The sequence below is a fragment of the Maylandia zebra genome, linkage group LG12 (genome assembly GCF_041146795.1).
Source record: "Maylandia zebra isolate NMK-2024a linkage group LG12, Mzebra_GT3a, whole genome shotgun sequence".
Lineage (NCBI taxonomy): Eukaryota > Metazoa > Chordata > Actinopteri > Cichliformes > Cichlidae > Maylandia > Maylandia zebra.
The window spans coordinates 19,249,439-19,265,642 of record NC_135178.1 but is presented as its reverse complement, the minus strand read 5'-3'; the positions used below and the strand labels follow the sequence as shown (position 1 = coordinate 19,265,642).

The 16,204-nt window shown below is 39.9% G+C and overlaps 2 protein-coding genes across 3 annotated transcripts in view; one reads left to right on the top strand and one right to left on the bottom strand.

Annotated features, from left to right (window-relative positions):
- The window catches only part of iqgap2 (IQ motif containing GTPase activating protein 2), a 37,681-nt gene that overhangs the window by 19,652 nt on the left and 1,825 nt on the right, over positions 1 to 16,204 (top strand). For both annotated transcript variants that reach the window (XM_014414018.3, XM_014414017.3), the window contains 24 exons: positions 88 to 248; positions 1,224 to 1,348; positions 2,114 to 2,277; positions 6,707 to 6,797; positions 7,121 to 7,288; positions 7,417 to 7,559; positions 7,712 to 7,882; positions 8,200 to 8,283; positions 8,459 to 8,530; positions 8,619 to 8,688; positions 8,998 to 9,206; positions 9,372 to 9,524; positions 9,950 to 10,113; positions 10,255 to 10,479; positions 10,816 to 10,956; positions 11,438 to 11,522; positions 11,680 to 11,912; positions 12,444 to 12,576; positions 13,382 to 13,484; positions 13,566 to 13,707; positions 14,826 to 14,913; positions 15,060 to 15,272; positions 15,353 to 15,513; positions 15,621 to 15,764. In XM_014414018.3, the coding sequence (XP_014269504.3) occupies positions 88 to 248; positions 1,224 to 1,348; positions 2,114 to 2,277; positions 6,707 to 6,797; positions 7,121 to 7,288; positions 7,417 to 7,559; positions 7,712 to 7,882; positions 8,200 to 8,283; positions 8,459 to 8,530; positions 8,619 to 8,688; positions 8,998 to 9,206; positions 9,372 to 9,524; positions 9,950 to 10,113; positions 10,255 to 10,479; positions 10,816 to 10,956; positions 11,438 to 11,522; positions 11,680 to 11,912; positions 12,444 to 12,576; positions 13,382 to 13,484; positions 13,566 to 13,707; positions 14,826 to 14,913; positions 15,060 to 15,272; positions 15,353 to 15,513; positions 15,621 to 15,764 (3,443 nt within the window). The remainder of the gene's footprint in view (positions 1 to 87; positions 249 to 1,223; positions 1,349 to 2,113; positions 2,278 to 6,706; positions 6,798 to 7,120; positions 7,289 to 7,416; positions 7,560 to 7,711; positions 7,883 to 8,199; positions 8,284 to 8,458; positions 8,531 to 8,618; positions 8,689 to 8,997; positions 9,207 to 9,371; positions 9,525 to 9,949; positions 10,114 to 10,254; positions 10,480 to 10,815; positions 10,957 to 11,437; positions 11,523 to 11,679; positions 11,913 to 12,443; positions 12,577 to 13,381; positions 13,485 to 13,565; positions 13,708 to 14,825; positions 14,914 to 15,059; positions 15,273 to 15,352; positions 15,514 to 15,620; positions 15,765 to 16,204) is intronic.
- Positions 3,369 to 5,721, bottom strand: f2rl2 (coagulation factor II (thrombin) receptor-like 2). Its single transcript, XM_004544447.5, has 2 exons — positions 5,477 to 5,721; positions 3,369 to 5,206 (listed from the first exon to the last, which is right to left on the bottom strand). Exons 1-2 carry the CDS (start codon positions 5,538 to 5,540, stop codon positions 4,185 to 4,187), a joined length of 1,086 nt encoding a protein of 361 aa, XP_004544504.2. The 5' UTR covers positions 5,541 to 5,721; the 3' UTR covers positions 3,369 to 4,184.

Sequence of the window (16,204 nt, the reverse complement as noted above, 5' to 3'; positions counted from 1 at the left end):
AGGTCAGCGATATACATGTATATACATGCGCACACACACACACTCTGCAGGCAACAATTTTCTGATCCAGTATTTTATGTTTTTCAGTCTGGACTGAGCCACGAGGAACTGAGTGTAGCTGTAGAGATGCTGTCAGCTGTCGCAGTGCTGAATGAAGTACTAGACACCAAAGACCCACAGGCTGTGATTGAGCAGCTAACAGACTCTCCCCTGGGCTTTACCAACATAGACCAAGACAACCTTAACAGGTAAGATAGCCGCAGGATAGATGAGGAAGCAAAAGGAAGTGTTATTGTTTACTCACCTTCCCCCCCAGTGTTCCCATTTAGTGGATTCATCTACTTTTAAGTCAGGCTGTGGAAACGACACAGAGACCATAAAGAAGAGTTATTGTGATTTATTGCAGAATGTTTATACAACATGTTTATGGCAGTTTTTAATATATAACTACTTTACCCAACTTCTTATCAACATTACTGCTAATAAATAACTCTTTACTTATCTCGGTCACTTTGTGCAGCAGCTAATAGTTAAAAAACGAATCCCTGGTAGTTAAACATAACAGTTCAACCATATTGTGGTAGTTTTAACCTAATAGCATTTAATTTATATTATACTAACAAGAACATACAATATGTGAATTTTTAGTGATTTACACATTCACCTAACAACAGAAAGACCCCCAATTTCATCCTGGGAAGAAACCCAAAATCCCTTTGGTGGTTGTTTGAGGGGGAGAAAAACTAATTTGACCAGATAAAATCTGCAGAGCTTTTTTTTTTCTGTATGATGATTTTTCTTCTAGTCTGTTAGTTGCTTGGTATATTGAATGCACCACATGAACAAAAATCAGTTTATGTCTAAAAATGGGTAGCAGGTTGGTGTAACTTTTGGTTCCTCTCAGACATTTGTCCTGCTGTACTGTATGACGGGACACTTATAAGCTTATAAGGTTAACGATTTGCTTCACAAAGTTATCAGTTTACAATACAGACAACACTTGGTTCCACACTGCTGTCTGCTCAGCTGTGGTGCTAAAGTGCTAAATGCAGCTGTGCTGTGGTGGGCAGGCTATGAGGACACCAAAAATTACACCCATGAGTGTTTTGTTGTTGCTGTAATGTCATAGTTTTTTCTTTTATTTATTTATGACTTAAAAATTAAGTTATAATGTATTTGCGCATCCAAACAATTTCTGGTTACATAAGTCCTTCTTTCCTCAGGTATTCTGACATGCTTATCAAAGAGCGAGCTGAGGCGCTTTCCACGGGCCAAGAGTTTCTAACCTGGAATGATGTCCAGAAATGCATCGACACCGTGAATGTTCAGGTCCAAGAAGAGCATGAACGTAAGAACGTCTTGCTGATTTCCTCTTCTAGTTTACATATTTTAGCAAGTGTTTTGCCCTGTGCAGCTAATCAATTTGCTATGCAATTTGGTGACTACTGAATGAATCATTAGGCTTCTCCTTGTTTCTCCTCGTACATTGTAAAACAATGTCAGTTCTCTAAACTTTGCTAGAACATATCTGCACATAACAAAACTAGAACTGGCCACTTAATAAAAGCAGGAGATTTGATACTTGCTGTAAATGTAACTAATACACAGTGATCTTTTGTTGAGTAACATACGGCGATATGTTGTACGTAGAGAGAGATGAGGCATGTAGAAGCTCACAGACATGTACAGTTCAGACAGACATGTGACAATTACTCATGCCTGGACTGAAACCTGAAGGTGCTGGTGATTCCTTAAAGTGCTTTTGTCTGCTAAGAGAACCATATCAGACATCACACTGAGTCAAGCTACGATATCACACCCAATCTAAATTGTAATTTTGAGAATAACAAACGATTAACTGCAAACTGCTCAAACATAAATAATTTCCTTGAGGCTCAAAAAGGCGTAAAACTACACAGTTTGCTGAGGTGGACATGACGTAAAGGTGCTCAAAATACTCCCACTGTTTCAGGAATATTCTCAAATTACAGCTGTTTGAAACCTTAGAACAGTTTTTTAGGCATCGTCTTACACTGAAAAATGAAACACAATCTGTGCTCTTAACTTGTCTGAGAGGCTTTTGTGTTTTTGTTTTTTGGTCCTCCACCTACAGGAATCATAGCCATAGCTGAGATCAATGAGGCACTAAACTCAGGTGATCATGAGCAGACCCTTGCAGCCCTCCTCCTCCCTACAGCCAAGTTGTCGGGGGTGAACCCAGCCACAGCCAAACACTACCATGATGTCCTTCAAAATACCAAACAACTTCTCTGCCAGGTAGGCGAACATTTCTTTAGTCATTTCGAATTTGAGTAGAAAAATATACTTGCACCATCCACAGCTAGATATTGTGGAAAACGTCATTATAGCTGAACGAATCCTTATTTTGTTTATTTATTCATTTTGTAAGTTTTTTTTATTATTTAAACCTGTCCTGTGCAGCAAGCAGGATCATGGTCTGAATGCTTTATTGTGGAAAGCACATTTGCTTTCCTAAGAGGGGCATAGACTCTTGTAATTGTTTTTGGGTCATTATTCATTTTATTTTATTATTCATATTATTATCTGTGTGGGTATTAAGCTGGGGGTGATGCCAGGTTGGTGAAAGATAGAAAGAGAAAAAAAAAAAGGGTGAAGTAAACGGGCATTTCGGTCTCCAACTCGCTAACAAAGCACACATTTAAATGATATGCAGCAACTGAAAGACAAAACAGAGGGAGGGACACAAATATAGAATTTTGCTGTGTGTGTGTGTGTGTGAGAGGATGTGAGTGTCTGTGTACGGCAACAATGCCACAACAACAACAACAACAACAACAATTTTTGTTGTTGTTGTATTTTGTTTTTAACCATCAGTTGCACACAGAGGTTTTTCATAAATTACTCATTCTGTGGTCAACACTCGACCTTCAACAAACAAAAGACGTCAAGCAAGAATTCACGAGACAAAATAAAACAATTGAAATTAAAAAGGTGCTCTTTTGAGCTTACAACACATAAAAATAATAAAATAAAAAATTTGATGACCTCAAATTACAGAAACAAAAGTCTAGATAGTGACTATAAAAACGACTGACATAGAACAGTCACAAGTATCACAGCTGGTTTATTTAATGTTTTCTTTGGTGTGTGGGGAGACGTTGACATGTGGAGTTTAAAAAGTCTTAATTTTGTAGTGGAGAACTTTTCAGCTGGTAGAATAAATTCGTGGTATTGCTTCCTCTTGCGGCAAATGTTTACGGCACGTTTTGCAAATTACCGCATTTTGTTCAGCGAGTCTCATTCCCTCGCTCGTCCGGTAGGATATAAACACACATGCTCAGCGCAGTGCGCCAGGTAGAAAATTTTCTGTTTGGGAGGGAGGGGAATTAATGATTGTGCAGCATGTGGGAGGAAAAAAAAAACCTCACAGGGAATTGCATGCAGACAGCTTAATATTGCCATGGCAATTTATAAAGCCATTTTAACTATCGTGAGTGGAAAAACTTGCAATACATCGAGTATATTTGAATTATCTCCCACCCTTACTGTGTGGTAATTAAAAATGAGAAACATATGACTGCACAGCCAGCAAAGCCACGTGAATGGCCCTACCAACCTATGCAGCTCATGTCCCCCCTGAGACCCTACGTGCGTGGGTGATGTGTTGTCAGAGAAGCAGAGGGAGGAGAAGGCACGGGATGATGATTAAGATCAGGAGGTAGAGGACTCCCCCTGGAAGGAAAGGGCGAGCAAAGCAGGTTCAGTAAGCACCCCCACTTCCTCCATGAATCATTATTTAAACCGTGTCATAACTTTGTCCTGTTAGTTTTGTTATACAGCAGTTTTTTATCCTATGTCACTTCTTTACATTAGGTCATGTATATATCTATCTGAATTGCTCAATCTTGATTTTAAAGTAACGGATATATCGTTTACAAAAAGTATTGTTGACTTTTGGATATAATTTTAATGAAAAAATGAACAAAACATGACACATAAAACATGTTTTTAGTATACATGGAAACAAATAACACTATGGCCACATTAATAGTTTCTGATTCTGGATGTAACGTGGATACAGCCTAATGTTAACCACAATGTCCGGTCTTCAGTTTGTCATTTTCCCTTGTGACTTCCTGCTGTGTTCCAACAATAGTCCAGGCTTGGGTTTTGTTTTGTTTTTTTTGTATACATGTCCAGTATCACGTCATAACTGCTTGTCTCGGAGATATCTCGCGGAGAGAAATAAATTGTAGTTCTGAAGCCGCTGTCTTGGAAATAAGCATACACAGGAAGGGATCAAGACAACTGTGGAAACAGCAGAGACACACAGCTACTCTAAAGTATCCATACAGGCTGTCCTCCCCACCGGAAAACAGGCGGATGTAGTGGGCCATATGCAGGACTCCGCTGGGCAAGAAGCACACCAAGAAGATGCTGAAAACCAGAGTGCTGACTCTGATAAATGGCTTCCAGTCACAAGCACTTTGACCTAGATGGTAAATTACAGCCACATGGGCATAGATACAAAAGAGGAAGGGCGTTATAAAGCCTAGACAGATAAGCATCAGCCTATATGGCACCAGATGGGAGTGTGATTTTTCGTCTAGGGGAAGTACATCATGACATGTTGTGATCCCCAGCTGGGAGATGTTGTAACTCTGCCTGACAAGGAGCTCAGGCACAACAGCAGCCCCGAACAGGAACCATATAACCAAGCACGTCCACACCGCCAGTGTTTTCGTAGCAAGTCTCCTGTACATGAATGGTTTGACCACAGCCAGGTAGCTGTTCAGGCTGATGCACGCGATGGTCTGAGCTGAGCAGTAAACATTACCGTAAAACAAAGCCGTAATCAGCCGGCAGGAGGTTTCCCCAAATATCCAGTTGTTCCCATTGAAGTGGTAGTGAACACGCAGCGAAAGGGAAAGCAGGAGCAGCAGGTCAGACAGCGCCAGGTTCAGGTGAAGAACGACTGTGGAAAAGGACTGTGCTCTGAGCCGGACTCTGAGAAAGGCCAGAATGTAGCCGTTGGAGGGGATGCCCACCAGCATAGACAGGATGTACGATGAGGGTATGACCCAGGTGCTGAGCACCCCTGTGGTATAGGCTGTCACTGGATCCTCTGGCTTCACATGCAAGTTTCTGCCTGTGTCATTATAGTCGGCCTTAAAGGTCCTTGGATTCACTGTGTGAGGTTGGATTTTGGTCCTGTTTTTGTTTCCTGTAAAGAGTAGAAAACAGTTTTTACACCTTCAAACCAACTTTCATGCAAAAAGTTTTTTTTCTTTTGTACCAAAATGTTCTGAAGGTTTTTTGTTTTGTTTTAAAGAAGTAATTTTGGTTTTCTATTTTGTGAGTCTGAGTTGGGAAAAGAGCTTTCCCAGTTGTTGGATACCAAAATGTACTTTTTCTACAAGATTTAAGCTTTTTTCTTTTTCTTTTTTTTTTAAAGAGTTATCCTTTTAGTAATGTGTTAACTTAAGAAACTTACCATCAAGCTGATTGGTCTGCACTGCCATCAAACAAATGAGTAGTCCTGGCATGAGGTCAAACATGTCACCGTTAAGTTGATATTCCAGTATTTCCCAGTTAATTAGGCTTCAGCCCTCTTGGTTTTGCTTCTTGTCAGGAGTTTTCCACCAGTAAAACTTTGTGTTTTGCATCTCTTCAGTGCAGCGGTCGAGCTGATAATGGTGTGAGCTCAAACTCAGCTTCCTGGCAGTGTATACAGAAGCATGTTTCCTGCCTAGACTTGAAAACTGAATTCCCTGCTGTCTGCGTCAGTCACAGCCCTCTGAATCACTGGAGTGGGGGAAAAAACTACTTAATGGTTTACAGAGCTGTTTATCGTGTTTGTCCAAGGAGTTTGGTTCATTTAAGACATTTGACTGGTTTTGGTTTTATTACTTTTGTTAAAATGGGATTTGGTGTTTGTCAGCCTAGTGAATTAGAAGCTGGTTTTCAGACAACATAAAATGTGTAGCAATTACATCATGAATGCAATAAAGGAAGTGAAATGTGTGCTTGAAGATGGTCATTTAGTAAAGTGTTTTCCCAGGACAGTGTTTTTCTTTCTTCCTGTCTTGCCTCCATGCTGTGCTGCTTTTGAAGGACTGCTATGTTCTTCTGGCTTGCGCTATCACATCACATCACGCATGTAATATCTCTTATGACACCCTCAATATATGAGGAGTGCGTGAAACGCACAAGTAATGTCTTTACTTTCAGACTGCTTCAGTGTTTTGTAAACAGCGACTTCCTTCCTGATGGTCTTGTGGTCGATGATGCACCCCTTGATGTTGTCTAAAATTAGCTTGAGAACAAACATAAGGATCAAGCTGAATAAACATGCTGTGTTTGTTCTGACTTTTGAGCCCATTATAGACTGAGGTCATTGCTTTAAGTGGTGGGCTAGGATATGGTTGCAGGTCATCTTTTGTCAACTTTTCCTTATTTGTCTCGACTGGTTCCTGGCACTGGTTCTCTATAATGCGATCATTATCTCTATTAAATATCTCCACAATCCCAGTTTGACTTTGGAAAATATTTCAGGTACAGTAAATGTACACAAACTTAAAACTTTCCACATTATTTTGGTTCTGGGTGCTTTAAATATTTTAGAAACGATGAACAAGCTACTAATAACGCCTTGTTTGAGTGAGTTTGAGTTTTGTCTTCTGAAATGAAGAGGAATGATCTTTGTTCTTTTTCCTGATCGTAGAGCTCCGGTGATGAATCTGCAGTGCTGTGGCTGGACCAAATCCAAGAGGCCATACTGACAGCCAACCAGGATGAAAAGGAGGCTCTCGCATGTATGTTCTCGTAAAGCCTGATTAATTCTTCAAATTGATCTGCGATTTGTTTCCATGAATAACTGTCACATAATGCCTTATAGATGCTCTTATCCAGTGTTTCTTGTTGCTATAGCGAGGCGGACGTAGAAATGAACTATTGAAAAAAAAACAATAAAAAATGTCAATGTAATTCATTTGATGTCTAATTCATTTAAATTTATTTTCCTGTACACTACTCGGTGTGTTCACATTGTACTTTTACTGTATACTGTTGTTTTATTTGACCCAATAGCGTTGTGAAGCTGACACCAGTGGTTTTTCTTTTTGCTTTGCATTGCTAGTGTCTGGAGCAGTAGCTCATATTAACAAGACAGTGAATGAGGGGGACTCCCAGAATACACTGGAGGCTTTGCAGGCTCCCAGTGTAGGGCTGAGAGCAGTTCTTCCTGAATGTGCTGACACGTACCAAGATGACCTTTCACAGAAACAAAGAGACGGTGCTGCCAAAGGTAACAGGATTTACATCTGTGGGACAGCAAGTGTGCTTTCTGTTCAAGAAACTCCAGTGAGAAGTTGAGAATTTGTGTCAGATTTACACCAACAGACTTTTTAAAAAGCACTTTCTGCTTTCCTCCAGGCAGCACTGATGGTGTGTGGGTAAAACACTGCATCAAGGACAAATATGACTATTTCTATAACCTGGAAACTGAACAGGGCACCTGGGAGGAGCCTGAAGGGTTTGAACAGAACAGCGGACATCTCAGTAAAGAAGAAATCCAGGTGCTACCCCTTGATTATAAAGCTTTAACATTTCCCATTGATTGAGCTGATTTCATTTTTACTTTAACAGTAGTGAGATTTGTTTATACTTGGATTGCATCTAAACAAACAATTTTCATGCTGCTGTGGGGTATTCTTGGTTTTTCCCTCAGAATGTGGTGACCTGTGTGACTGCTGAGTATAACAGGGAACAGCTATGGCTGGCCAATGAGTGCTTTGTGACCAAGCTGCAGGCAAGAGTCAGAGGTTACCTGGTCAGGAAGAAGCACGTCCAGAGAATGGAGTATCTGCATCAGCAAGAACCACATGTCATAAAACTGCAGGTAGCTTATAGAACCTCTATAAAGTGTACTTAGTAATTAGTCAAATATTCCTCATTGATTCTGGATGTCTAGGGCTTATCCAAGCACAAACAAATCATAAGCAAAGGTAGCTATATACTTACATTAAATTACAACCACTGTACTGACTGCATATTTTTGTTTGCATCTTCTTAGAAGACAAACCAACAATGACAACAATGTCTTTAGAAAACTGATGTCTAAACTTCATGACTAAGCTTCATAAACTGATTTGTGGTGAAGCTGATGCCGAACTTGTTGCTTGTACATGTTTGTCTCAGTTTTTCCTTTTTTTGCAGGCTTGTTGGAAAGGTTACAAACAGAGGAAAGTGTATAAAGAGAGGATGAATTTGCTTCAGAAAAATGTTGCTTCCATTGTCAAGGTGATGAATTATTTTTGTTATGAATGACAGACTGAAACAGGAGAATATTAATTGGGATTTTTAACACTTATTAACACTAATTGACCTGTGAATAACATTAGCAACATAGCTGCTGCATCAAACGCCTGGTATATATTTTTTTATAACTGTTTAATAAATACTTTATTTTATTTAGATCCAGTCTTTTGTAAAGATGTGGAAAGCAAAACGTGAATACAATCAGAGGCAACAGTTCTTCAAAGATCATGTAAGTAATACTTCATTGCCATTACTCAGGTGCAGGATTTGGGTTTGTTTTCATGCTTCCTAAAACTCTGATTCATTTTTGTGTTTAGGAAAAAGAAATTGTGAAAATCCAAGCTTTTTTGAAGGCCAACAAAGCCAGAGAGGACTACAGGACGCTAAGTGAGTCATAAAGAATTTAGATCTGCGTTTGAATATGAAATTATGGTCTTGATGCATGTTTCGCCAGTTTTAGAGGATTGCAACTTACAGCGAGTCACAAATTTTTGAACAACCACATTATTTGCAATTTTCTTCCCCCAATTTTTCCTCACAGTCAAGCCAAAAATATTGTTCAGTTCTGATGATAATATATATAATATGAAAAACACAGCTGACAAGCACAGACAGTAATATAAATGCAGAACATGATGAAGGATAAACTTGCAAATTGCATTTGTTGCTGACTTTATTTTTTACACCAACTCTCAGCTGGAGCCAAGGATCCTCCTCTGTCAGTGGTGCGTAAATTTGTCCACTTGTTGGAGCAGAGCCCTCTGGATCTACAGGAAGAGCAGGAAGTGACACGGCTTCGGGAGGAAGTAGTCACAAAGATTCGCTCCAATCAACAGATGGAGAAAGACTTGAACCTAATGGATATAAAGATTGGACTGCTAGTGAAGAACAGGATCACTCTGCAGGTTGCCGTCACCTCTAATTAATACGTGACAGGAAAACGGAAAGTTAATAAAAATGGGTTGAAATCATTTATAGTTTGAGTAAAATGTTGTTGACACTAAAATCTGAAGAAGTTTCTTTATCTATTATCCAGCCAAACTCCTATTTAACTTTGTTTCTTTGAAAAGGATGTTGTGTCCCATAATAAGAAAATGAAGAGCAAGAAAAATAAGGCGAGTAAAGATGACCCGACGGCAGGAGACAGACTCGGTATTAAGGGCCTGAGTAAAGGCAAAAGACGGAAACTCGAGGCCTACCAACATCTCTTTTATCTACTACAGGTATGAAAAATGTGTCTGATTTCTTTTCCACTCGCCCAGTTCTTGATATAAAACCAGTCATGGCATTTCAACTGAAAAGACTCAAAATACTGCTGGTCCCAAAGTTATTTGGAAGATATTTGTAGATAATTCGCAGATGCAACTTGTATAATTCATCCCCCGTGGGTTGTTTTTTTGTTTTTTTTTTTTTTTTTTTTTTTTTTTTTTTTTTTTTTTTTTTGGGGGGGGGGGGGGTATAGTGGGGGAATAGTGTCCAATTTCCACTACATTTGGTTCTAAACTCAATAGACAGTAAAGGACAACTTCAGTGTCACCAAACCATTGGAAAAGAAGCATTACTCTGCCTCATCAACTTTAAATGAACTCATTCAGTTTCACTTCTAGTCGCCTAACGCTGTGCTTGCTTTCTCTTCCATTATCTTTAGACCAATCCATCCTACCTGGCTAAGCTGATCTTCCAGATGCCCCAAAACAAGTCCACCAAGTTTATGGACACTGTGATCTTCACACTCTACAACTATGCCTCAAACCAGAGAGAGGAATACCTGCTGCTCAAACTCTTCAAGACTGCTCTAGAAGAGGAAATCAAGTGAGTATTGTGGCTCCATATAATGCTATACCATGAGAGTTCACTGTAGCTAGTTTACACTTATTTTACTCAATTATAACCTACTACTAACGGTAAATGAGTGCCTATAAAGTCCTTTACTATCTTCTCTGCGTGTCTCAGTTCTAAGGTGGACCAGATCCAGGACATAGTGACAGGCAATCCAACAGTTATCAAGATGGTGGTGAGCTTCAACAGAGGTGCACGTGGTCACAACACCCTCAGACAGCTGTTGGCTCCAGTCATTAAAGACATCATTGAGGACAAGAGCTTAGGCCTCAACACAAACCCTGTTGAGGTCTACAAAGCCTGGGTCAACCAGCTGGAAAGTGCTACTGGAGAGGCCAGGTAAGGAGACTGCCATCATACTTAGTTCCCCCTGGCTTTTTGCACTTAAATATTTCAGGTATCAAATAAATTTTATTATGAGACAAAAGTAAGTAGAGTAAAAACAAATAACTTTGTTTCTCAGCTGTTTATTTAGTTCATGTGATAATTTTTTAAGTTTATTTTTTTTATTTTGTGTTTTTCTCATCTTGAAATTTCAGCTTTCTGAAGAAATTTTTTAAATGGCTTGTTATCCTAATTGAATTTTGAATTAGCCGGACGTATCCAGCATTTAAAATTCAGGTCAAAAAGCATAAAGCAGTGAACTTTACACATGCATCTTCTGCTGCCCCTTAGCAAGCTGCCTTACGAAGTGACTCCTGAGCAGGCCATGTCACATGAGGAAGTACGCAACAGGCTGCAGGCTTCCAGTCAGACACTGCGTTCGGCCACAGATAAGGTCCTGAACTCCATTGTGTCCTCACTGGATAATCTCCCGTAAGTCTTAGGAGCTGTCAAAGCCCAATTTCCTTTGTCTGCTCTGTGACTTTTGCTGGTTAAGTTCCCTGTATTGTATTGAACTGTTTAAAAGTTTTCTTTCATGCCATGATTTTTATTTGTAGTGTATTTTCTGGTCTCTTAAGTGTTTGTTGTTCAGTTTTGCTATGATGCAAGCGCTCATCTGGCCAGTTGTTTGTGCTTTGTGTGACACGAGTCCTACCATAGTAACCCAGTTTTGTGCCTCATCGATCTTCACAGTCTAGAGTGTATAGACCACTAGATGGAGCTGTTATGCAATTTAAAATCTTAAACATTAAGGTACATACTGAAGACACTGAAAGCCATCAATACTTGCAGTCATTAATGCAGATATTGATGCATCAGATGCATTCCTTATCATGAGCTTGTTTTTGCCATGTAGTATGTGAGTGCATGTTTGTGCTTCATGTCCCATCAATGCTTTGTGTTTTGCATGTAGTTATGGCATGAGATACATAGCTAAAGTTCTGAAGAACAGCCTCCATGAAAAGTTTCCAGATGCCTCAGAGGATGAGCTGTTGAAGGTATCAAATGTCTAAATATATACATATATATGGTGTGTGTGTGTGTTTGTGTGTTTGTTTGTTTGATTTCCATAGTCATGCATGGTCTTCTCTATAGGTCTTATTATTGTGATCCTGCTGAGGTAAGAGAAAATAATACTTTTTTTAAAAATGTCAGATTGTAGGTAACCTGCTGTATTACCGCTACATGAACCCAGCCATTGTGGCCCCAGATGGCTTTGACATCATTGACCTGTCAGCAGGAGGGCAGCTCCACCAAGACCAGCGGCGTAATCTGGGATCAGTGGCAAAGATGCTCCAGCATGCTGCTGCCAAGAATCTGTTTGAGGGCGAGAATGCACACATGACGCCCATGAACAACTACATATCACAGACATATGAGAAGTTTAGGTAAGGAGCGGAATACACGGCACAAATCTGTACTCTGATTTGTCTATGGAGATAATTTAGTTTTGGTCAATGTAGATCACTGATAATACGGTAAGCTTTTCATCCAAAACAACATGATAAAAGTGTGATGGAGGAAGAACCAGTTTCTTTCCGATAACAAAGAATGGTAAACCCTGGAGATGAACGTGTTTGGCCGCGTTAAGCTGACATGGTGGAAGTAGAGGGAATCCTGGCAGCAGAAGCCAGCCCGCTGTGCCGTGTCAGCAGTTCGGACATGCGTGTCTACAAAATCAACCAAATTCCAGACTGACTAGAGCAAACTAAATGGGAGAGGCTGGGCGGCTATGTGCTGTTATCTGCCTCACTTTGTGTTTGACTCATCATTTCTGAAAATCGCGATAAATCTCAGTCCATTTACTGGAAAAGGTCAATATGAACTGCTAACCTTGCTGAGGAAAACAATACAGAGCACTTCACAGGAAGTTCATGTTCATGCTCTGGAAGAACTAATAACAGCTGATTTCTGTCCAGGTTATTTTTCCAGTCGGCGTGTGATGTCCCTGAACCAGAGGAGAAGTTTAATATTGACGAATACTCGGATATGGTGAACTTAAGCAAACCCATCATCTACATATCAATAGAGGAGATCATCAATACACACTCGGTAAACCCAAGCAAAATGATAAAGATTCTTCCTGCTACTCCTGAGGATATAATTAAACTTTACATGATTCATACTTAAATGACTTGCCCTGTCTCTCCATGCCCCTGTCTTGCATGCTTGTACATGCTACAAACTGTTATTTGAAACAGACATTCTTACTGTTGCTGCTACTAGAAAATATATTATTGAGATTACATTGATATTAGATCTAGCAGGGGTTTATATTTTGCTCCAAGCTCAAAGTTTAGTTTTTAGAATATGTTATATGTACGTTATGTCCCCTTATCATCATCACCACTTGACATCCTGTTTCTTTCGTTATGTTTCCAGAACACTTCCTTTCAAAGGGGTTAGTATTGAGGATGTCAGTAGGTTCTGGCCAGCTGTGTCTTTTTGCCATCTGTTATAAATGGAAATGACTTTCCTGTTGAATTTGACAGATGTTCCCTAAAGTTTTGTTTCGTACACTGAGGTAGTTCAAATATATGAAGAAAAGCAAAATCCCAGCTGAAAAGGGGATGTGATTTTTACCTACAAATAAATGTACTGTTGCATATGTAGGACTGAGCTGGATGTTGGAAACCAAACAGTCACAGTTTCATACTTGTGGTATGTATTAAGGCGCTGACTGTAATAAAATTTAGTAAGAGGACGTTTAAGAGCTGTTTGCTATATCCTGCTTCTGCTCTCCGTTTACTGGAAAATCTATCAAGCTTCATCTCAAAATGTTTAATATGTTCAATGACTAATTTTATGTGAACATTTTAAACTTTCGATGTGACTAATCAAATGTGTGTTTGTGCAGCTGCTTTTGGAACATCTGGACGCCATCTCTCCAGAACGCAATGACTTGCTGCATGAGCTGCTACAGGACCTCGGAGACGTCCCTGATGTAGAGGCATTGCTCGGTACGCTCAAGTAAACCTGTATTTTGATTAATCACAAGTTAGTCACAGGTTGACTGAAATCTGTACTGCTTTTTTTCCCAGGTGAAGGAGCTGTTGACCCAAATGATCAAAATAGGGAGAGTGCTCTGAGTCAGCTGGCGAAGACCGAGATCTCCCTCACTCTAACCAGCAAGTTTGAGCTGCTGGAAGGAGATGACAGAGACTTAAAGACCCTCAGTACAAAGTAAGGTTGTCACTGGAGGATGCTGAGACAGACACTCCTGTGTGTCCAGTAACAGACTTTAATCCTTAGGCTTTAGGTGTTTAGCCCTGTAATTGGTATTTAAAGCAAAACTTTGACGCTGAATTACACTCCTTCAGAAATCTTCTACATAGTTTGGTATTGCCTATATGATGCACTGCACTTAACCCTTCTTGACACATTGTGCGTTTCTTTGTGGCTATCTTTCAGTTGCATGTCTTTCCTGCTCTTCTATCATATCCTGTTCCAAAGGAAGGAGTTTCGTGGTCTGGCTTATCTTGCCTCTAACGCATTGTTGGTTTTGTCTTTATTCTCGGACACAGTTCACAGCTAGTGCAACAAATGGTAGTCCAGACATTTAAAATAAACATTGCAAATGTGTCTGAATTTTTTTTTTTTTTTTTAAAGTTGAACATACCCTGCTATCAATGCTGTGAAAGTCTGTTATAAGACTCAAGCTCCTTGGGATAATATACAGTATATAATTTTTTAATTTAAATTTTTTTTTTTTTTTTTTGAAGGCGATTAACATTCTGTCCTGTATTGAGCGTTCATCTTACATAACAGTCCTTATAGAGCCAAAAGTAATCACATTTTTCTCTGCGCTTGGCATCAGTTCAGTTGTGTTTTATTCATTTAGCACCAAATTTCAACAACAGCCACTTCAATGTGCCTGCAGAGTCGGAGAAAACCCCCAATAATCAGACGGCCATAAATAACCAAGAACTTGGTGACAGTGGGAAGGAAAAACTCCCTTTTAACATCAGGGAGGGGCCGCCATCTGCTAATGGAGAAGAGACAAAAGTCATGCTGTGGAGGGGAGCCAAGGTTTAATAATAACTAGTGATTAAATGCAGAATGGTGTATGAACACACAGGGTGTGAAAAGCCCCCAAACTTAATGATACATTTTTAAAGTGTTAGCATGCTAGTTAGCGCAGTAGGTGTGAGTAAAATGTGGGTGTGTGCTCTGGTTACTTCTGTACTTGGTGGTAACGGATGTTACACTAATTAACATAAGCACATATTTGTGACTTTGGTGAGGTGAAATAAAACAAAAGCTAATGTGTCACATCTGATCTTTGTGTGTGTGTACATCAGGACAAAAAAGCTGATTGTGGATGTGATTCGGATCCAACATGGAGAGACTTTACCTGAAATTCTTGAGACTCCAGCCACTGCAGCACAGGTGATCTACATTTCTCAGCTTGTTTTTCCTCTATATATACCTGCCAGCTACTTTCATTCATCAAAGGAGCATATTCATTTGATTTTTTTTTCTTTGCCTCTCAGTCTAATTAATTATGTTACTTCGTATGCGACTTATTCCTTAAGGAGTCAGAGCATACTAGGATTGTTGAGCGCAGGGCAGTCCAGGATGCTCAGACACCAGAGGGTCTGAAGAGCAGCCCAGCGCTTTTGGAGGACAGCCAGTTACCGCTCGAGCAGAAGAAGAGGAAGATTATCAGGAACCTTCGTAACCTGGAGCAGGCTGGCCTTGCTACTGCAAGTAACAAATACCAGGACCTCATCAACGAAATATCAAAGGTTCATAAGCAGCTCTTTTTCCCAGCTAAAGATGCAGACCCACATTCTGTATTTGTGAAGCTAAAATGTGTATTTGACAGGACATCCGATACCAAAGGCGCTACAGACAGAGAAGGAAGGCCGAGCTCGTGAAGCTCCAGCAAACTCTGACTGCCCTTAACTCAAAAACTGCCTTCTACCAGGAACAGATGAACTACTATGATGCCTACATCAAGACTTGCCTGGATAACCTAAACAGGAAGTGAGTTGTATCCTAATTTATAACAAACCTCATTAGGGTAAAGATGGATGATTTTAGCTTGTGATTCAATGGTAACACATGTCCCTTGGTGTGTTTGTATGGTCCAGGAATTCACGCAGATCTATAAAACTGGACGGGAAAGGGGAAGATAAGGGCAGTAAGAAGTGGAAGCCCCAGTCTCTGAAGTACACTGCAGCAAAACTGCACGAGAAGGGAGTCATCCTGGAGATAGAGGGACTTCAGACCAACCAGTGAGTTCAGTTCTTCACCTGTTCTGTCGAAAAGGGCTTGGTACTAACATCCTTCTTACATATCATTACATGTCATTTTACATTGCAGAAGCTGTTAAACACATTTAGTGTTTTTATTTAAACGATTTATATTTGTTTAAATTGTTATTTGTATCACCTCTGTCAGTGCGCCCCAGGGCGGCTGTGGCTACACTGTAGCTTGCCATCACAAGTGTGTGAATGGGTGGATGATTGTGTATAGTGTAAAGCGCTTTGGGGTCCTTAGGACCAAGTAAAGCGCTATACAAATACAGACCATTTACCATTTATATTTATCATTTGTTCAGTCACATCTTGGTTATTTGTCTGTTAACCGTACCTTACAGTAAACTTGGCTGTAAGGTACAAAAGTTACGGTTTCCCAACACCAGACGCTTTTTGGTGCTTGATTTCATGTTATT